General features: G+C 51.8%; 1 protein-coding gene across 2 annotated transcripts; it reads right to left on the bottom strand.

Annotated features, from left to right (window-relative positions):
- On the bottom strand, positions 1 to 13,664 carry Agt (angiotensinogen). Of its 2 annotated transcripts, none has more exons than XM_028767748.1 (5): positions 13,501 to 13,664; positions 7,337 to 8,186; positions 2,689 to 2,956; positions 1,188 to 1,332; positions 1 to 553 (listed from the first exon to the last, which is right to left on the bottom strand). In XM_028767748.1, exons 2-5 carry the CDS (start codon positions 8,154 to 8,156, stop codon positions 362 to 364), a joined length of 1,425 nt encoding a protein of 474 aa, XP_028623581.1. In that variant the 5' UTR covers positions 8,157 to 8,186; positions 13,501 to 13,664; the 3' UTR covers positions 1 to 361. The 2 variants fall into 2 exon arrangements, with proteins under 2 accessions (XP_028623581.1, XP_028623582.1); XM_028767749.1 differs by lacking the exon at positions 13,501 to 13,664 and adding an exon at positions 13,284 to 13,402.
- Between the last annotated feature and the right edge of the window lie 8,770 nt (positions 13,665 to 22,434).

Below are 22,434 nucleotides of genomic sequence, written 5' to 3'. Positions count from 1 at the left end.
TAAGGGGACAATGTTCATTTTAATGTTAAAACCCAATTTCTGTTCTCGGATAAAAAGGGGATGCTTTTTGGTTTCAACAACAGTTGTTTGGTCCAAATTTTGTCCAGAATGGCAGTCCTGTGCAGAGTGCCAGCCCCTGGCTCTCACCCCAGTGTCCAAACAAACCCACAGCCCAGGAGGCCAGCTCTGCTGTTCATCATTTATTCTCTGTCTCCAAGTGCAGTCTCCAAGGAGATGGCCTCTGCCTTGCTAGGAGTGATGGGAAGCCAGGGGTGACAGTACTGATTTTTTGCCCAGGATGGCTCTCCGACGCCGGCCTTGTTTCCGTGGCTAGACACGAGGCCTCAAAGGGACCCAGGCCTCACACCACACTCTGGGGGTTATCCACTCTGCCCAGAAAGTGCAGTGCACCTGAATCCTGCTCATAGACGGCGAACAGGAACGGGCTGTTCAAAGTCACATCCAGTGCCTCGGGTGAGCCAGGCTGCTGGGCCGACTCGGTTGGCTGCTCTTCCTCTCCTGCTTTGAGTTCAAAGAGGATGCTGTTGAGAACCTGCAAAGCAAAATCTCCTTCAGGAGGGATTACAGGCCAGGGACTGGGCTCAACTGCCCTGAGCGGGGGGGACACTGTCCAGCCTGCCAGAAGGAAGTGTGGACACACCTGTCCTCTAAGTGGGGGCTGAGCACCAACACCCAGCTCCCATAGAGGCTGCTGCTCAGCCTGCCCCACGTCCTCATCTCTACCTGCCACCTCGGTATTCTCCCATATTTGGCTAAATGGCACAGTGGGGTCATGTCTTCTGCAGTGACTCCCCTCTGTTTCCCAGCATCCTTTGCAATGCCAACAGTATCCGGGCACATCTTCTATTTTACGTAGTTCTCCATCTACTGCTGAGATGCTCCCCAAAGAAGCTGCAGATCAGGGCATGGGGATTTCCCCCATCCTAATCTATTACAGCTTCATGGAGGATGCAAGGCTGGACTAAGCAGGAACAGAGATGGGCCTGGAACTAGAGATACCAAGAGAACTAAGGGAGACCGCTGTTCCCATGTCACTGGGAGCCAGAGAGCCCTGGCAGTGCCTACTGGGCCTGTTTTTTCCTTCCTGCCCTGCTGGCCTTGGGCACAGCTTCCTCCAAGTGGCCATCCACCCTCCCTCCCCTGCGACACAGCCAGGGGCCACTCACCTCTCCCACTCGGGGGTTGGTGTCAGCCATCTTGCCCAGATTTGCCTCAGCACCCAAAAGTGTGGACAGCTTGGCCTGGGCCAACAGGTCCTGCAGGTTGTAGGATCCTCGAATGTCCAGCTGGGGCAGGGTCAGGCGGATAGCCCTGTGGAGATGACACCTTTAGGGGCCTGGGGAGCTCCCACCCACTGAGAAAAGAGACTAAGTTCTCAGCCGGCCAGTGTTGTATAGCTATGTCCTGAGTTGAAACAGTTCCTGTGGGAAGGAGGCGCATAAGACACAGCTGGAGAAAGATGCTCTGGAAGCTGCAAGCCTCACAGGCTCCCCCCAGCGTTGTATAAACAGGAAATGATCTCTGGGGAAAGGAGACTGGTAGAGCTGCCTCCAAGCTGTGCAGGGAGCTCCGGGGATGCAGCTTTTATGGGTGGTCGTCATGCTGCCTGCTTCCTCATGAAGATAACTGCAAGGAATGAGCTTGAATGACCGAATTCTACTCAGAGGGAATTGATTCTTGGATGCGAGGCACGTGCCCTGTCTGGGGTGAATACACATTTGCTGTGTCTCCCCAGGAAGGGTCACACAATACAGGACATTGTCACCCTAGGGAATTTCTCAGAAACAAATACAACAAAAACCTCCTGAAACAGGAGGAGGACCTGGAACATCTACTGTGGAGAGCTTGCTGGTGGTGAACAGCTGACTGCCCTTTGTGGTCAGCCTGGCTGTATAAGGAGCACCTTTCCTGGAAAAGTCAAAGATGCTTTTGAATAACAGGCTATTAGGCAGACAGAGTGCCTCATCACTATCTTCCTGGCACTTGAGAAGCAGAGGTGTGAGAATTACCACAAACTCTAGACCCTCTCTAAAACCAAAATGCTAATAAAATAATGGCCCCTGTGCTGGATATAGTCTTATGTCGACTTGACACAAGCTAGAGCCTCAGCTAAGAAAATGCCTCCATAAGATAAGGCTACAGGCAAGCCTGTAGGGTGGTTTCTTAATTAGTGATTGATGGGAGAGGGCCCAATCCACTGTGGGCAGTACCACGCCGGGGTGGTTGTCCTGGTTCTGTAATAAAGAAGGCTGAGCAAGCTGGGGGAGCAAGCCAGTAAGCAGCATTCCTCCCTGGCCTCTGCATCAGCTCTCCTGCCCCCCCTGTTCCTGCCCTGTTTGAGTTCCTGTCCTGTCTTCCTTCAGTGACGGACTATATGATCTGGAAGTGTAAGCCGAATAAACCCTTTCCTCCCCAACTTGCTTTTTGCTCATGGTGTCTGTTGCAGCAATAGTAACCCTAAAACAGCCTCAGTTGATTCGTCCCCTCCCTGTGGAGGAAGGTAGTATCCATAGCTTCACCAATAACAAGCCATATCCACAACCACATTGCTCGTGATGGGGGGGGCGGTAACCGGAAATACTGTTTACGAGGACAGGCTGATGCATGAGCATGCAGCGGATGCCATTCACGAAACTCTACTTCCCAAGGGTCCCGCCCACTTCCTACCGAGGAGGTGGGTTCTTTATCCGAGTCGGGAAGTCATGCTGGAAGACGAGGGCCTCCACCCTGTCCAGATCTGAGATGCAGTGGGGCTGGATCAGCAGCAGGGTGGCGCTCTCACCCAGGGGCACGCACGTCATGGAGAAGTTGTTCTGGGCGTCACTCCAGTACTGGAAGTTGCCGGTGCCCGAGAGCATGGGCACAGACACGGAGGTGCTGTTGTCCACCCAGAACTCATGGAGTCCAGCCAGCTGGGAGAAGGCTCTCATCTTCCCTGAAAGCAGCAGAGACCAGAGGAATGCTCAACAGGGGTAGGATGGGGAGGCAGGGGCGGGCCTCTTCCACCCTGGCTCCTGCCTCAGCTCCTTGCTTGCATTCCCGCCGCCATGATGCTGCACAGGCCTGCACACTCTCAGCGGCTCTCTGACACTTTTGCAAATTGCAGATACTTGAGTTCCCGACAGAGACTGCCCAAGAGCAACAGAAGACACAGCCTATGAGGATCTCACAACTGACACCTGAGGGGCTTGGTCTGCTCCTCCCTGACCAGGCAAGCTCAACCCAGACCCGATCTGGTTTGCAAACTCACTTTTTAAAACCGTAGACATTATGGTCTGGAGAGATGGCTCCATGGGTAACTACTTGTTCTCTGGGACAGATGACCTGTGCCTAGAGCCCCCAGTCCCTTGTAACGGCTGAGCATGACTGTGCAGGTCCATAATACCAACACTGGGGATGGAGAGATAGAGGGACCCTTGGAGCTCACAGGCCAGCCTAGCAAAAATGGTAAGTCCCAGGTTTGGTAAGAAACACTGTCTCAAAAAATATATAAATAAAGGAGAAAAATAATAAAAGACACCCAACCTGTTCCTCTATGCACAGGGCATCATACACAAACACCACACACATACAAAAAAAAAAAAAGTAGATATTTTTAGAGTAGCATTTGATTCCCACCAACACGGAGCAGCTGGTTCTGCTTCCTGAGTCCCGCGCTCTGGCTGTCTCACCATGGAGTCCTTTTGAAGCCGTCAATGAGCCATCACAGACACCCCATCTGCCCCCAGAGCCCTTGGTTCACATGGCGCCTGCTCTGATTGGACACTCAGCTAAATTGGACAAACCTGCCATGACCTCTCCCAACCCTGAGACATCATCAGAGCCTTTTCTCTCTGCCTAGCTACAGCAGCCTGTTAAGAGACTTTGGGCCTTGCCTCATATACAACGTATTTGATTGCAGCTGCCCAAGCTCCTGTGTAGCGGGATACCATCCCACTACTTTTGTATAAAGCTCAGCGATTGGGCTCGTATGAGAGGTAGGCGGAGTGAGGAGAGGAAGAGGAGGAGCTTAGAGGAGAGATGTAGGAACCGTGGAGGAACACGCACCTATGGAGAGCAGTCCTGGGTAACAACTTATATCTAGGTTAGTTAATTGGTTAACACTTCCAATCGTGTGGGCATCTTGTTATTGAGCATTACCAAATATATAACGCTATTAGATAATCTTTAACCATTAGAGTCTCATTTCTCCCGGGTACCGCGGATGGAAGGATGGTCTGGGCTCAGCCCAGCCTTGTGGATACATCGTGGTAGATTGGCAGAGCCATCTCCCATGCTGGCATCTCATGGGCTGGCAGGACCAGTGCTTTTGGCCGGCATGAGCTGTGGTCAAAGTTGAGCAGCAGCGGGAGCACACCACCGCTCATGGCCTTAGGCCTTGCCTAGTCGGGAAGATGGCTTGGCGACCCCCATAACAACAAGCTAGAGTGGGCCACGCCGTTTTAAATGTTATCATTAACACTCCTGGACCAAGACTCCACTGTCCAGCACCCCTTGCCCTAGAGACAGGTGTAACTCTACTATGACCAATGCATCAGAGCACAGGGCTTAGGGGCAGGGATGAGTCTCTCCTCTCTCTCTCTCTCTCTCTCTCTCTCTCTCTCCCTCTCTCTCCCCCCCTCCCCCCCCCCCCCCCCCCCCCCCCCCCCCCCTTCCCTCTTTCCCTTTTTCTCTCAACTGCTGAGGGCAGGAGTGAACTAGGGACAGGATAGGAAGGAAGCACACTCCAAGCTGAGCCACCCCAGGCAGACGCCACAGGCTCAGCCTGCACTGCACTCAGACGCTGTTGGAGTCTCCTTATAATTGTCCTAACCCTGACTTCAGGCTCACACATGCCCCCAGTCCTCCCATTTACCATGAAAGGGGCGTTTAGGAGTTCAAGGAGATAGGGCTGAGATTGAGGTGCAGGCCCAGTTCTCCAGAGGATGCCCACAGAGCGTGTGTCCTGCTGTATGAAGTCAGGGCTCCCCAGTGTGACTCCAGCAAGAAGGGGTTGAGAACAGTTTGGCTCCACCTGGGGTCAGACTGAGTGAAAGTAGAGCCGTTCCCCTAAAGGCCGGGAGAGCGGCTCACACCTGGGATCCCAGCACTCAGAACACTGAGGTAAGAAGTATCACAGAGAGTTCGAGCCAGTCTGAGGTACTCAGTGAGACCCTGTCATACACACGCAGCTCACGGGAGAGAGAAGCTGACAATCACCTCAGGAACCTTGGGGTTATGCAGTTTAGAGGAAAAAGCACTGAATTTTTATCTCTAGCAAAAAGAGAAATGAGAAACAGGACAAGGCTTTGAGAGAGACCGAAGCTGTCTGTCCCCCATTCTCCTCATGCTCCCCAAACCCCTCCCTGCTCACCAGCACCACTCTGGGCTGAGTAAACTTACCCCAGTCATGTCCCCTAGTCTCATGGAACCTGCCAGGGCCATTCAAGCTCTGGGGACATCAAGTACTAGGCAAAGAACACTGGAGAGACCATGAACCCAAGGCCACGAGGCTTCACTAGATACACATACTTAACTGTCCCCAAGGCTATTGCTAAGGGAACCTGGAGTTTCCGAGGCAATCTGCAACCTCACGGGTGTGAGGAAGAGGGTAGGCCTCTAGCGGGTGGAGATGGGCAGGAAAAGGGAGGCAGCAGTGAGGTCAGGACAGAGCACAGGTGAGCATCCAGGCCTCTGAGTGCTGACGCAGCTCATCTTTTTCCTTCTCCCCACCCCCTCCGTTCTCCTCTTCCCCTTCCTCATCTTCTTTTTCTTCCCCCTCTCTTCATCTTCCTCCATTTCCCCCTCTTCTTTTTCCTCAACCTCCTTTTCCTCCTCCTCCCCTTCATCATCCACTTCCTCTTCCCTTTCCTCCTCCTCCCTTCCTCCTGCTATTCCTCCTCCCATTCTTCTTTTTCCTCCTCCCCTTCTTCCTCCCATTCCTCCTCTTTTTCCTCCTCCTTCCCATTCCTCCTCCTACCCTTCTCCCTCTACCTCCTCTTCTTCCTCCTCCCTTCCCTCCTCCAAGTCCTCCTCCTCTTTCTCCTCCTCTCCTTCCTCCCCACCATCCTCCCATTCCTCCTCTTTTTCCTCCTCCTTCTACCCCCCCCCCCCCTCCCCCCTCCCTCCTCCCATTCCTTCCCTTCACCTTCCTCTGTTCTCTCACGGCTGGCTCTGCAGTCTGGGTATGTGAAATCAGGCATCCTCTACGGCAAGCCATCACCCACAGTGTCACCCTTTAGAAGTGCTTCTTTCTCAGTGATAGTCTTCCCAGGGTCTCTCATAAGGACTATAGCTCAGTTCTAGACTCCTTTCCAACTTACACAGGTGTAGCCACCCTTCACCAGCCTCAGGGCTGGCCCTTTCCCTCAACATTCTGGTCTCCCCCTTTCCCAGTCTCAAGGCAGGCCAAGGTCTTTCCCCATGTGAATTTATAGACTGCAAAGATATTGTCACAGTGCCCAAGTCATCCCTAATCCCTCTACCTCTACCCCATGCTGGGATGTCTTCCTGCTGGCCCTCATCGACGCACCCCTCCCCTAGTAACCATCAATTCAAAAGATCTGGGACCCCGACAAATGTTCCCAGGATGGTGTTCCTGGACCACTGCACACCTTTGGGTGGTATAGTGCCCTCCCGTCCCCCCCAACCCCCCGCACACACTCCTGCAGTACTGTCACCTGCCAAGGTCCGACCTCCTAGGAATAAAACTGTCCTGTTCAGCCCACAGGAGAAAGAGCATCCTCCCAGGGTGTGCCCTCTCTGAGCCCAGCCCCTCCACACTCCCACCCTGATCTCCCGAAGCGTTGCACGATGCTTGCCCTTGGCCTTTTCCAGCCTGTTACAACTCACTCCTTTCCCCCTCACAGTTAGCGCTGCTCCATGCAGTGCTGCCTCAGGCATTTGCCCGGGGGGGGGGGGTCTCCATACTTGCTGATGTTTAATAAGAAACCTGGAGGGTCAGAATCTCTGTCCCTCAAAGACCCCTGCCCAGTCTTAAAAGTAGTTGGAGATGATCAAATGGATGGACAACTTCCTGGACTGGGATGTGTGGGCATCTCTCCATGTGAGCGAGTAAGCTGGGTGTTCCTGCGGGGGGTCAGCCACCCTAGTCTCAGGAGCATGGCTCGGCCCAGAAGGACAATTGGGTAGGGCGGCAGAGGCTGTGCCATCTTGAGCCAGGTTTGCTTTTCTTAGCCTCCAGGGCTTCACCAGTGACACAGAGGCAGGAACCTGTCATCTCTGCCCGTCTCACACATAAACCACAGGGATGCCATGGAAACCCAGTGCCACCTCTGGTACAAGCCAGGGCCAGTGACCCAAGCGTTTGCCTCACCTTGGAAGTGAACGTAGGTGTTGAAAAGTAGGGTGCTGTCTGTGCTGACCCCCTCCAGTGGCAAGTTCATCTTCCACCCTGTCACAGCCTGCACGAACCTGTTGATCTTCTCAGTGGCAAGAGCTGGGTCAGTGGATAAGTCCAGAGAGCGTGGGAAGAGGGCAGGAGCAAAGGGAGCCAGACTCTGAACAAATGGCTGCTTTAGGCGCAGGCCTGGGGCAGTGAATAGGCCCACCACGGTAGACTGTAGCAGAGGCGTCTGGCTGCTGCTCCCACCCTGGGTGACCAGCAAGCCCTGAACGGCCTGCAGGGCAGTGAGGACCTTGTGTCCATCCAGTCGGGAGGTGCAGTCTCCCTCCTTCACAGGGACACCCAGCAGTGCCTGCAGCTGGCTGGCCGTGGGATCCAAGGATCCAAGGTAGAAAGAGACCAGGGTGCCAAAGAGGGCCGGTGGAGAGAGAATGGCCACACCTCCTGCCTCTCTCAACATCTTGTACATGCGGAAGCCCATGAAGTTGGCAATCATTGCGACCTGGGCAGCCCGCTGCCGATCCTCAGCCCCTAGCTTCTCAGTGGCCAGCACCAGCTGGTCACACAGGGTCTTCTCATCCACGGGGGAGGTCTTAGCCTGAATGGGCACAGGCTCAAAGGTTGGCTCTGGGAGTGTGTCTGCACTGGGGTTCTCCAGCTGGGCGCAGGTGCTCTTGCTGTAGTACAGGAGAGAGAAGGGGTGGATGTATACGCGGTCCCCAGCAGTCAGGCTGACCCAGGTCAGGATGCAAAAGATGGTGGCCTTCAGGCCTGCCCCCGTGGGAGTCATCGCTGATCTGTATGCTTGCTTCTGTGTGCCCTGGAGTAACATTTTGTGAGAGTGACAAGTGGTTATTTGGAGCCCTGAAGCCAACCAAACCTTTAGTTGCCCTGGTAGTTCCCAGCAGCTGTGTGTAATTTGCATTCTATAGCTAAACTGCCATGTGCTGTTCCCACTCTCTGAGCTACTGGCTTTGGAAGTAGGGCTGACTTTCCCTCACCCCCATTCCAGGGTGTGCAAGCGTGTTTGTCCAGGTGACTCCCCTGGGTGTCTTGAGAGACTGATCGGAAGTTTGTCGTGTGCCTGGTGTTTCTATCCATCCCTTGCTATCTGTTTCTGCTTTTGTTTGATATATACTTAAGAACTCACTCAAAGCCAAAAGCAAGGCTGCCATAGACAGCCCAGGAGAAGGCACCTGCAGCTCGGGTCAGTCAGGAGGAGAGCAGTCAGAGATCCCTGGGAACCCAGGACGATCCATATGGAAAGCCATCCGCTGAGTTGTTCCCCGATCTACATGTTTACATTCCCACCTCCAGAGCCCTGGAGTGTGACTGTTTGGGGACAGAATCCAGGGCCTCTTGAGTTGCTAGGCAGGTGCTGTACGGTTACAGCTCACCGTAGACAAGGTTTCATGCAGCCTCGGCTGGCCTTGAACTCACTATGTACAGATTAGGATGATTTGGAAGTTCTGATCCTCCTGCCTCCACCTCCGGCATTACAGGTGCACCCCACCACTTGTAGTTTGTAAGGAGGTGGGGATCAACCCAGGCCCTCGCGCATGCTTGGAAAGCATTCTACCAACGAGCCGTGTCTCTAAGGTTCAGTAAGTCACCCTGGCTAACCTTGTAGTCATTCTGTATTCTAGGCAGTGTTGAGCTTGTGACCCTCCCGCTTCAGCCGCCTGCGTAGCTGGGATTACAGGCCTGTTCCACCTCAATCATCAGATTGTAATTGTATTTGGAGATAGGGCCTTTTTTTTTTTTTTAAGATAGGGCTTCTCTGTGCAGCCCTGGCTGTCCTGAAGCTCACTCTGTAGACCAGGCTGGCCTCGAACTCAGAAATCCGCCTGCCTCTGCCTCCCAAGTGCTGGGATTAAAGGCGTGTGCCACCACTGCCTGGCAAGATAGGGCCTTTGAAGACAAGGTAAAATGAGCACCCTGCCAGTGGGCTCAGATGCAGATTGAGTGACATTCTTATACACAGAGGGCAGCAAGAGACAGGGCTACAGATAAGTTGGTGAAGTGCTTCTATTGCAAGCTTGAGGATGTGACCTGGCTCCCCAGAACCCATGTGAAAATACCAGGTATGGTAGCATATGCCTGTAACCTCAGCACTCAGGCACTGGAGACAGGTAGATTCCTGGGGTTTGACTCCCTACAGTTCTCTGGCAAGATAGTCTAGGCTAATAGGTGAGTTCTAGGTCAATCAGAGACCCTGTCTCAAAGGAGATGGACACCATTTTGACATGACATGAAAGGTTGTTATCCAGTCTCTATACACATGTGAACACACTTGTACATGCACACACACACATATACACACACACACACACACACGAGGATATCAGGACACAGGAACAGAGAAATCTATTAGAGTCGCAGGGAGAGGAGGGAATCCGCAAGCCAAAGGCAGAGAGAGGCCCCAGGAGAACGTGGCTCTGACCATGCTTTGCTTTGGATTTCTGGAAGTCCACTTGTTATCATACTAGGCTATGGCACAGTCTTGGTAGAGCCAGGCATGCAAGTGACAAAGGCTATGAGTTCATCTCTGGAGAAGGACATGTGGACTGCCCACTGGTCTTTGTGGAGCCCTTGTATTCACGTGGGTGTATCCTAGGGTTGATTTTAGTGTCCATGAGATCCTAGCCTGCAGCTAGAATTAGGAGCCAAAGGTCTTGCCCAAGCCTAGGTCCTTCATACCTGTGATTTACTCCAGGGAGGCTGGATCCTACACAGCAGCTAAAGAAGACTCCATAACTGACCTGTCTCCCCGGCCTGCTCACCCTAAGTTGGCTTCAGTGATCTCTGGTAGGCCAGGAATTGATTTGCCAACTTCCCTACAAGGCACAGGAAGAGCTTGGGACTCTGGCCAGTCATGAACCAGGGGATGGGGTGGCCCACTGAGCTGGATAGCCTTTTCCCTTGAACCTCAGCCCTGCTCCAGCCTCAGCTACCACACACAGTAAGTACATAGTTAGCCTGGGATCTCAGAGGAAGAAGGTTCCTGAGCTGACTCTGCAAAACCTACCTCTTACTTCCCCAGTCCTGATGTGGGAAGGCGAGTTCTATCCATCTTTCAGTTCTGACCAAGTGGACCACGTGTTCTTGCTTCTATAGAAGGAATCAGCCTGACATGGGGCTTCCTACCCCTTACCTCACCATGGCCACTACTGCTGGGTGTTGGTACCTCAACCCTGGCTAAAGGTCACCTTGACCCTTCCTCTCTGCTGCTTCACACTTACAACTTCCACCTTCTGTTGTGCTCAACAAACCACCCACAAGGTCCCTAAGTGAAACTCTTAACGCCCAGCATTGTTCCATTGAAAGTGCTGTGGACATTTAGGGTATAGGTCCTAGTGGGGGTCCCAAGGCCACTGGCGGTATGCCATTAAGACGGGTGGCAGGACCTGTGTCTTTCCTTCTTCATTGATTTTGGTTCCTAGATGTATGGGGAAGCAGCTTGTTTGGCCAAATGCCGTTGCCATCACCAGCTGACACCCCAGCAGGCCCCGAGCAACAAGTCTGTCTAAATTTGACCTGTAACTCCAGCACCACAAGCCAAGACAAACCTTTCTTCTTTATAAGTTAATGATCTCAGAATGTCACTATGGTGTTGCAAAGCTCCGAGGTCACCCTGGCCTCCCACACCGGGTCGTGGCACTTGCCTGGGCTCCACAGAGAATATCCTCCACAGACAGACAAGGTACTTTTTTGTTCTGCTCTGGTCATCCCGCTGGTCACCTCTGGCTTCTGACCACCCAGTACTTCATCCTCCTGGCTTACACATCTGGCTCCACCCACCAATCTCAAAGAAAGTTTTTTGGTTTGGAAAAGCAGAGTAGAACACTCTGCCTGTTACCCCTGGCCCTTCCTAGGCAGAGGAGTGGCTGTGTGCTGCCCACTTGTGCTGTTATAAACCAAGGCACAGTAGGGTCAGGACCTGCCCCGGGTGCCTGTGCAGCAGGGTGAGCCATGGGGGTGGGTACAGCGCTTCCCACATTGCTGTTCCTGTCCCGGTGCCTCTGTCCCGGGGGCTGTGCCATGGCTGCTGTCCCAGGAAGTACGTCACCACTGTCCTCAGGCACAAGTGACTGTTTGCTCTCAGCTGTAAGCTTCTGCCTGTCAAGTTCACCCGAAGTGAGATTGCAGCAGGAGAACAGAGGAGATCTCTCTCCTTACCATCCCCTCTCAACCAGCCATTTCTCTGTGTCCCTGTCTTGTGTTCCCTCGGGGCTATGTTGCCTGTCCTGTCATTATCGGGGTGCATTTCCAGGGCTCTCTCCTGCCACCAGACCATCTTCACCACTCATAGTCTACCCCAGGCTCCCCACACCCCTCCCTCACCTCTTCTGGACCTAGCAGCCACCAGAAGCACCCTGTACCCTGTAGCAGTGTATTTACTATGTGTCCCACTGGTCTGCCTTCCACAGGAACCTGAGTACCACAGGTTAGCCCACCTTCCTAAGGTCATCCTGGGACAGCCGTGGATAGAGTCATCAGTGCCATTGGTAGAGGAACAGACAAGTCTTGTGACCTGCACCAGGTCACACAGCTGGGACACAGACCTGACGCTTGATTCCTCGAGTGGCAGCTAGACACAACGTACATTGCCTCTTGAAAGAAACACGGAACTGAGGAGCCTGGGGCAGGTTCCGCACGGAAGATCACTTTTGTTGCACAAATATGAAAGTCTGGGTTCATGTCCCCTGACCCCTTGTGAAAAAACAGTCACGACCACATACTCCCCCAACTCTAGAGATGTGGAGGAAGTAGACAGGGTGATCTCCAGGGCTTCCTGGCTGCCAACCAACCCCAGCTTCAGTAAGGGACCCTGTCTCAAGGGACTAAGAAGGACAGTAGCTGGCAGGACACCTGGTGTCCTCTTCTGGTCTCTATCTGTGTTCATGGCTCCGTGTCTCCATGATCCTCTCTCACACTTCACATATACAAACACTTATATACTTACATACATACATACATACATACACACACACAATACAGTCATACACATATACACATACATACACACAATACATTCATACACATATACACATACACACAATACATTCATACACATATACACATGCATACATACATACACACAATACATACATACACACAATGCATACATACACATCATACACACACATGCCACATTCACATAAATACACACATACTTTGGGCTGGGATGGTGAAACAACAACCAGAGCTACACAGTATGACTCTGTCTTCTAGAGAAAAAAAAAGCCTTTAATTCCAGCACTCAGGAGGCAGAGGCAGATAGATCTCTGAATCTGAGGCCAGCACACTCTATAGAGTGAGTTCTAGGACAGCAAAGGCTACAGCAGAGAAACCATATCTCAAAAAATAAAAATAAATAAATAAATAATATGCACATACAGTACACAGCACACACACATCACATATACACACATAAACATTCACACACACACACACACACCACACAAAAATAAAGAAGGAGCTACCTTTTTGCTTAGCCTGACACATATCAAAGTACTTCCATGTTACCAGGTGCTCCAAACTTAGTCCCAGCCCTAGAGAATCTTAGAACCATGAGGAAGCCTGTTTACAGGGGGGTAAGTTGAGGCTCTACAGGACATGGTGAGGACCTACAAGACACAGACCCCAGCATCGAGCCTGGATAGAGATGCTACTTGAGATGACCACAGGACTGATCCCTTCTTGCTGCTTGCAGTCTGAACAGTGAAGCCTTGTTCTCCTTTCAAGCTGGGAGAGGTCCAGTGGACTTGGCCACCCTAGTGCTGATCCTGTGAAAGTCTCCCTGCCTTTGAGGACCCATCTGGGCTCACAGGAAGCAGATGGCCTGGCTATCCCCTACCAGAAGACAAGCAATTCCCAGTGAGCCCAGAGTAGTGACCCGCAGGGGACAGCGTACCTGGACATCTAGCCTTTTGGGAGAGGAGAAGCAGTCAGTGGTCACGTCTCGTGAAGCACCAGCTACCACAGACTTCTGGCTCCTCACTCAGAACAAAAGCCATCCAACCCTTTCCAGTGTCTCTGCCCAGCCCTGCCTTCTCTGCTGTACACAGCTCAGCTCCTGCCCAGCCAGTTCCCATGAAGGAGCAGAAAGGAACCAAGAGGGCTCTGCTTACCTTCAACTCCAGCCTAGACAAGCACAGCTATCCCCTAGTGAGCAAAACAGGCTTATTTATACTCGAGGGGTGGAGATGGATCTATTCCCGGGCTACTCTGTACAAAGGCTTAGGGAGGACCCAGGTCGGGGGACCATGGGAATCCAGGCTTGGCCAAGATGGAGCAAGGCCAGGGCGATGTTCCTCTGGACCCCTTCCAGGAAGCCCCAATGGCAGATGAGCTCTGTGCAAAAATGGGCTGGCGTTGAGTTACACATTTACCCCAGTTCCCTGGAGCTGGGACCACAGTCACAGGACTGGCTGGGTTGTGACAACCGGAAGCCAGCCGTGTTGGCTTTGGGATGTAAGCCCCTCGTGATGCACTCGTAAGCCTCTCAGGACATGCCGGGAAGGGTCCCACCTGCAGGTAATGACCCTCACGTCATCAGCTGCTTTCAGGATGGATGAGAGCAACATCGACCAGCTGTAATTACGTTAGTTGCCTGTTCTGCACGGGGCTTCCAGTGGGCTGTGGATACATATCACCTTCTGGAAGGAAGCACCTTCTGGAAATTTCTGGCACAGCTGATTAGGCCCGGGAAATTCCAACTGTGGCGAAGTCATATTAAAACAAAATGTTCTGAGCTTGTGGATGAAAGGTGGCCGTTTTGGAGGCTGGAGGTTTTGGAGCGCTGTCCCTGAGTGTGGAGAATAGTCATGAAGGTTTAGGGGATGAGACTGATGGTCACCAAGGAAGGGTGGGAGCTGAGAAGGCAGCAGGAGCAGATGGTCCCCACCCCCGCAGTCCACCATGAGTGGCAACTTGCATTGCATCCAGAACATCAAGCAATCTCTTGGCAATGGAGTTGACACAGGCACAACTTGCCTCCGCCCTAAAGTGGCACAGGAAAGTGAAGGCGGGAAGAGAGGGTGGGCAGAGCAGTCCCTGGCTTAGAAGACAGATGCACCATGCAGAACTTGACGGTGTCTAAGCTGAGCTCTGGAAAGCGACCTTCTCTGGGCGGTGATGTAAAATACCTGCCGGAAGATCTCAGTGGGAGCCCAGTTGTAGGATGTAAGGCAGCTGCAGCCATGAGGGTCTGCACCCAGGACTAAAGAGGACACCAGCAGCCCATGGGGGTATGCAGGGAGTAAGGGCTCAGGAAAGGCCAGTGGTGCACAGATTTCCCTGAGGAGTGTGTAGATGCCTTAGTAGCTTCTGGGTTCAGCAGGGAACCCTGGGCTAGGGACACAAGAGTAGAGTTCCTGAATATAGTGATAGGAACTCTCACTTTTTCCTCTGTTTCTGAGTCCAGAAGACTGGATTCTTCAGCTCACTGAACAGTTTCTTGTCCTCTGTGTGAAGGCCTCAAGGTCAGCTCAGGATAGGGCTAGTGACCAGAGAGTCTGACTATGTGATCAAAAGGAATTTCCAGCCTCAGCCCTCTACAAAGAGGGAAGGGTGGAGATGGAGCTAGCCAGTCACGTACGCAGGGGAGCCTCAGTAAAGACCCTTTGCCTTGGAGAACTCCCAAGCCGAAGAACACAGCCAGGAATGAAGATGTACTTTCCATCTGATGAGGTCCTGTGTACTCACTCTGCCTCTTGCACCGTGTACCACCTTAGCTGGCTATTTCTGTGGGTGTCATAAGAAACCAGGCAGCCGAGGCAAACTGAGTGCTGGAGCCGTTCTAGCCAATTGTCCAGTGTGAGGAAGTCAGGGACAAGTCTGATGTATAACCATGCTGTACTGAGCGTGGGTAGCCCTTGCTACGAAGGCTGTGTGAACATGAGCCTCCTCTGTGCCAGTCTTTACTGGCTGGTCATCACTCCATCCCAGTTAACACAGATAAGAGGCTCGTTTAATCCACCTGAGCAAGTACCCCTGTAGTGGCAAGTCAGACAACAGGGCTCTTGGCTGTGTAGACTCTGTCTGTTCTGAGGGGGTTAACTGAGTGGCCTGATGTCCCCACGGTCCCCGGTTCCTTCACTCTCTAGGAAACAGTGTGAGAGAGAGATGCAGTTTTCTCCGTCTGCATCCTAGGACCTCCATGGTTGGCTTCCCTCACCACACAAGCATGTGGCAGCTCACACCAAGTGTCTCTCTCACTCCTCCACGGTGTCTTCCAGACCTCTTTATGACCAGGAGTTACTCTAAAACTTGTGTCCACAGGTAGGATTGTCCATTGGATTGTGTTCCCCAGTAGACCCCTCACAGCTGCCAGCTACCTGCCTCACACCATGCCTGCCAGGTACGGCGGCTCTCCTAGCTCCAGGGTCTCACTATGGTTCACTACGTCTATGGAACCACGCGCTCATGCTCAGAACACACAGGCTCACACGCATTCCTGCACTCAACTGTCGGACCTTCCTGAATTCCAAGGTCAGTGCGCATACAGTTGAGAGACTTACACCAGAAGGGGACTGAGTGGGAATTTTTTTTTTTTGTCTTTAAGAAAAAGCTGTGCAGCCGGGCAGTGGTGGCACACGCCTTTAATCCCAGCACTTGGGAGGCAGAGGCAGGCGGATTTCTGAGTTCAAGGCCAGCCTGGTCTTCAGAGTGAGTTCCAGGACAGCCAGGGCTACACAGAGAAACCCTGTCTCGAAAAAACAAAAAAAACAAAAAAAAAAAAAGAAAGAAAGAAAGGAAGAAAAAGCTGTGCATATATGCGTATGCTGTTTGTCTGTGTGCTTGTGTGTGCATGTATGTGGTTTGTACCCACAAGCATTTATGTATGATTGGTGCAAGCATGCACTTCCGATATTTTCTTGTCTGTGTGGCTTGTGCATACCTGCATTCCTTGCTTAGTTTGTGTGTGTATCGTATCCATGTGGCTTGCATGTATATGTTGTTTATACATGCATATCCGTGTGGTGGTTTGCATGTGTGTGTTGTTTATGCATGTATGCATGTTTGTGTATGACAAGGATAGATGCTATCCAGGGGCTTGGAGGTCAGGGATGTATTGTCCTTTGCTTCTTCTGCCTGTTTGGGCTTTTTCTTTATGGTGTTGGGGTGGATTTGGGTAGGTACCATGGGACTATGCCAGCCTCCCAGCTCCCACCATAGACCTGATGTCCAGATAGAAATAAAAACAAAAGATGCTTTGTCAATTAGAAAAAAATATTGTTAAAATATATAAACTGCTTAAGTGTTGTGGATAGCCCTGACCTTGTATTTTGATACTAATTCCCCTTTCCTGGGAAGGGCTGCAGAGGAGGTGTGAGTCATTACACAGGTGATTTCTAGTGAACCCTCTGCCCATCTTAATTTGTAAAATAAATGCTGGAGCCAGTGATTGGGCAGAGGAAGGGGAGGTGGAGATATAAAGGTTGGTGGGAAGAGAGCAGGGGGAGGACAACTGGAGGAGGACTGGAGGAAGACAATGGAGGAGGAAGACCATGGAGACTGGGGAGAGAAGAGAGAGAGGACCACTGGGGAGAATAGAGGAGAGAGAAGACAACAGAGGATGACAACAGGGAAGCAGGAGGTAGAAGGACAAACGCAGGGTCTGGAAAACTCTCAAGTTATAAGGGTCTCATAGCTGGGGAACAGAGTAGTGTAAGGGTATCTGCCCAATCTAGGCTTACAGAATATATTCATAATTACTGAGTTGTGTTTTCATTGACTGGTCCTATTCAGGTTGGAGATTTAAACATCACCCACTACAGTTAAGGAAAACCACTTTAGTGGCTTTTTTATTTTTAAGGCAGCATCTCATGTATCCCAGGCTGGCCTCAGATTCGTAGTGTAGCTGAGGATGACTCGAACTCCTGATCCTCCTGTCTCTGTTCCCCAAGTGCTGGGGTTACAGACATGCATGTCCATGCCTGGTTTATGGAGAGTGAACACAGGGCCTCAGTCATGCCAGGAAGTCCTCTACCCACTGAGCTATTCTCAGGCAGCTTAATGGAGTCTATTCCAGGAAGTATTTGTCAATAAAAATCCCTCAGCAGTCACACATGTTGAATCTGAGTCTCATATTGAAAGTGGCAGATTCTGGGGATGTCCTCAGGGTGCCTTGTGGGTCCTTTGGCACATGAAGTACTATTTCCGTCAGAGCCAAATGAGGCCACAGAGCAGACAGAAATTCGGTTTCCTAACCTTTTCTCCAGTCTAGCTCGTTAGCACCTGCATACCCACAGACACAGCCACGAGCTGCTCGTCCAAACTCCATGTTTGCTTTGGCTCGGGTACTAGGAAAGTCTACGGAAGGGTGCTTCTGCCCCGGCTGTCAGTTTAGATAAGTCATGGCCCTTCCTATGGAAAAATGTCATCACCCTCTTGTCACCAGAGCTCCAAGTGATGGTCAAAGAGCTGTCCTGTGGGTCCAGCAGGCTGTCTCTTGCGAAAGCTGAGCTCTAGAAATAATATTTACTTAATGGTCAGTTCTTCTACGGAAAACATAGCAAAGAAATTTGGAAACACAAATACTAGTGTCTTTCCACTGCAGACAAGGGAGAGAGGGGGCGAGGCAGAGCGGATACTGGGCACAGTGGAGCAAGCTGCAATTCCAGTCCTAGGGAGATAGAGCCAGGAGGACATGACCAGGCTGGACTACAGAGTAAGACTCTGTGAAGGAGAAGGAGGAGGAGGAGGAGGAGGAGGAGGAGAAGGAGGAGGAGGAGGAGGAGAAGGAGAAAGAAGAGAGGAGGAAGAGGAGGAGGAGGAGAAAGAGAAAGAGAGGAAGAGGAGGAGGAGGAGGAGGAGGAGAAAGAAGAGAGGAGGAGGAGGAAGAGGAGGAAGAGGAAGAGGAAGAGGAAGAGGAGGAGGGTAGAGCAAAGGCTGTCACTGGAGGACTGCCAGGCAACACTGTTTTCTGGGGCTCCTTAACTACAATGGTTTATTTCTGAACTTCTGACCTCTAGTGTGCACGTTCAGCCCCAATATCTCCCCCTCCAACACTCGTGCACTTCCTCATACACATGCACACACACACACACACATGCACACACACACACACACACACGCATCCCCACACATACATGAACTTACACAATGCTACCCCAACACACATGCACCTCCACACATACATACACACACACACTTGCACACACACACATGCGCACACACACACACACACACACGCATCCCCACACATACATGAACTCACACAATGCTACCCCAACACACATGCACCTCCGCACATACATGCACACACACACACACTTGCACACACACATGCAACTCACACACACATGCACGCACACATACATGCACCACCACACACACATGTGTGCACCTACTCACACACAAACAATTGGAAGAAAAGAGAGAGTTTGGAACGTGGTGGCCGTGAGTGGGCTGATCTTACTTGAGAGAGGCCATCTGTCATTAGGCGTGTCCACACAGGCTATAACTATTAGCCTCACTCAATTAAAGCACAAAGGTGAGTCAGCAAGAAAAGTTCAGCAGGTAAAGGACTGGAGCCAAGCCTTACACCCTGACCTCAGTCCCGGCCTTCCGCAGGGTAGAGAGAACTGACTCCCTAGTAGGTCTTCCCGATCACACACACACACACACCACACACACTACACACACACACACACACACACCTCACACACACACACACCACACACCACACACCACACACCACACACACACACACACACACACCACACCCCCTCAAGTAAATGCTTGAGTTTTTGTATTGTTTTAAAGAGCAAAGGTGACCTGACCCTGTGGCTGAGGTAACCTCCCTCCCACTCTGCCCTTTGACACCTCCGTTTTCATCCAAACTCACCCAAGCCAGAGCCTGGGGACCATAGCCTCCTGTCTCCCTCCCCCAGCTCCAGGCAGCAACATTAACCCCTCGTGAATGCTGTCAGGTCAAGACAAGTACTAGATTAAAAATAAGGCTGTAACCCTTCCTATTGAAGACTGGAGAAGAGTCCATTTCCCTTTTCATGAGGGGGTGACAGTGTGCAGCCTGTCATGATGGGACCTTTCTCCTGTAGGTACGCAAAATCTCTTCAAGGACTAGGCAGGCTTAGCCCGTTGTAGGAACCAGAAATGCTCCTTAGGGTCCTGGACCATCTCTGGAGACACAGATAGAGGGGACAGGGGACACACTTCTGTGGAAGGCATCTGCCCCAAGGCACCAAGCCGTCCAGTAGGAGGGCCAGAAGCTTGCCCTGCATCATCTGGTCCTTGGTGAGCAGAGACTTACCTGCTGCCTTGGAAGCCTGGAAGCTGGGCTTGATTTCAGGTCTCGTTCCAACAGTGCCCTCTGGTGGTCAGGTGCTCTCATGACTCCAGAGTTCAGCCCTCTCTACCTGTCCGGGCTACACCACCAGAAGTGAGTGAGTTCTTCCTTCTGGTCAAACTTCCGTCGAAGCACTCCCAGAGAGCGGCTTTCCTGAGGCTGCCTTCCCAGTTAGTGTGCAACCCCTTGCAGGCCACGCTCTTCCTCCTCTCTGTGGTCACAACGCCTGTCTCCTGACCCCTGGTCCAACACACTGAGCTCACATCTGTCCCCCACACAGTGGAATGCTTGTGGTCCCCACTATGCGGAATGATTGCACAAAGTTCTGTGACCACCTCCTTGCCCCACTCCTGTCTTGTCCTACGGCACAGCCCTGTTTCAATTCGATGTTATTAGCACATAACATGAAACTATCCCCACGGAAGGAAATCCCACTGCCAACCCTCGGCTACAAGGCAGATTTCCATAGTCGGCAATACATTCTCGTCTTCCCACTTCCTGAAGATTGTCTCATTGGCTGCAACTCAGTAAGGCACACCAAAAAAAGTCATCCTTGGTGGGTGGAAACAGAAGGTTCCCAAGGGACTCTTTGTTCTGGAGAACTCGACCGTGAAGTTCAGATGAGGAGGGGTTTACACAATTTCCTTTTCCTCTTTCTCTCTCTCCTCTTTTCTTCACGCCTTCCACCCTGATCCCACTTTCTACAGAGTCTCCAGCCCTGGCTACGTAGCCAAGGATGACTTTAGACGTCTGCTTCTGCTGCCTCTACCACCTGGGTGCTGACATCACAGATGTGTACCACCATGCCTGTTTCTGTGGTGTTGAGAATCAAACTCAGAGTGTCCCACATGCTAGACATATGCTCTGTTGATGGAACTATAGTTTCCGCCCTATTTCTTGCAAATTGGTTTGATGGGGTCCCTCGAGGACACTGTGAAGTTAGAGGTCATCTCCAGCTCAACCAGCTACCCAGTTGGCATTTCCCAGTGGCTACCTTAGACCTGGAAACCCTGCCGCAGACTCTCTGTCAGCTTCTCAGGTATCATTGTCCTGGCTTCAGGAAGACAGGCTGGGCCAGACAAGGCCTAAGCCACCAAGAGCCTGTAAGATTCTGCTGGGGAGTTTGATGTGGAGAGGTGACAGCACCAGTGCTGCCACGGTACTGAACTCGGGCGTAGGCCTGGGGGATTAAAGGAAGACACAGACTCTGGTCATTCGTTATAAGAGAATTCCGAAGCTTTTACTAAGCAGGTTCAATATTTACACCAAACTGGGGAAGGAAAAACACAAACAGGAACTCCACTGGGGGGCAATGGTTTGTATGGTGGAAAGTCCCTGCTGGGGCGTCACACCTTCAACAGGATGTTTTGTTCTTAGGAAAACTGCAGAATGTTACTTGGCAAACAGCAGCACACGGAAAGTCTCAGCCAGGGCATGGGAGCCCTTTGGGGTCCTACAGAGAGGGCTGTGGTGAGGCCTGGAGGGGGACTTATAGCTGTCCTTGAGCTCACCTGACTCAGAGCCAAACGACCAGGACCCCTTTCTTCTTTTTTTGGGGGGGTGTGTGTGTGTGTGTGTCCAGTGCTATATCATATTCCCTGTTGTTGTTGCTTTATCTGTATGAATGTTTTGTCTTCATATATGTATATGTGCCACACGTATGTAATGCTTACAGAAGCTGGAAGAGAGCATTGGATTCCCTGGAACTGAAGTTACAGATGGTTGTGCGATACCAACTGGGTGCTGGGATTTGAACTCAGGACCTCTGGAAGAACAGTCAGTGCTCTTAGCTGCTGAGCCATCTCTCCATCCTCATACATTGTTCTTTTTGTTTTTCTTTTGTTTTTTGTTTTGGGTTTATATTTTATTTTTGGAGATACAGTTTATCTGTGTAACAACCTTGGCTGGCTGTCCTGGAACTCATTTTGTAGACCAGGCTGGCCTGGAACTCCCAGAGATCTGCCTGCTTCTGCCTGAGCTCTGGGATTAAAGGCGTGTACCGTCACAGCCTGGCTACCTTATTCGTTTGAGGCAGCATCTCTCATTGACCCAGAGCTAGCTCAAAGAGATCCACTTTCTCAGTGCTGGCATTATAAGTGGATGCCACTATGCCTAGCTTTTTATGCAGATCCTGGAGGTTAAAACTTGGGTCTTTCCTCATGAGTGTACAGTAAACGCTTTCCCACCTGAGCCGATTCCCCAGTCTGAAGGCTTGGCGGGGATGTAGCCTCATCTTTGTGTCCACGCAGTTGCTTTGGTAACTGTGACAGTCACTCGAGTATGTGGCTAGAACACAGACGGTGTGGTCCAGGGACATAAAGGCCTGTCACAGGACGGAGTGCTGAGCCCTGATGTAAATCAGGATGGGGTTTGGTTCAAAGATCCCAGGGAGCACTGCCTTCAGTGTTACATTGTGATACACCTAGCTCCCTCAAACTACAAAGCTCTGCTCTGACTTCAGACACCACAAACGCCTCCTGAACCAATTTGGTTGCTATCCTTCCCTACGAAGTCACCCTGCCTGTCCTTCAGGGACTCCACTGTGCATTGACAGAGGAACCTCCTCCCTCTGATCAGACTCAGCCATGTTCCAGAGGTGCCTCTGGTTCCTTGGAGCCCTAAGTGGGCAGAGGTCTCACTCAGTATTTGCCATCCGGGAGGGCCCTATCTCATTTCCCAGGGAGGTGCCCAGCAATCGGGTGGAGGTCAGGGCTCTCTACTGGCTACCCTCACCTTGCCTCTCACATCT

This window comes from Grammomys surdaster, unplaced genomic scaffold, assembly GCF_004785775.1.
Source record: "Grammomys surdaster isolate TR1022 unplaced genomic scaffold, NIH_TR_1.0 181, whole genome shotgun sequence".
In the NCBI taxonomy this organism is placed as follows: Eukaryota; Metazoa; Chordata; class Mammalia; order Rodentia; family Muridae; genus Grammomys; species Grammomys surdaster.
This window is presented reverse-complemented; position numbering and strand designations above follow the sequence as displayed.

What these genes read in the sequence shown, in the direction of transcription:
- Agt (XM_028767748.1), bottom strand. Translation starts at nt 8,156, where the DNA reads ATGACTCCCACGGGGGCAGGCCTGAAGGCCACCATCTTTTGCATCCTG. An exon ending in ATAAAGAACCCACCTCCTCG is followed by an intron (nt 1,333 to 2,688) that starts GTAGGAAGTGGG and finishes TCATCTCCACAG; the next exon opens with GGCTATCCGCCTGACCCTGC. An exon ending in CCAACCCCCGAGTGGGAGAG is followed by an intron (nt 554 to 1,187) that starts GTGAGTGGCCCC and finishes TTTGCTTTGCAG; the next exon opens with GTTCTCAACAGCATCCTCTT.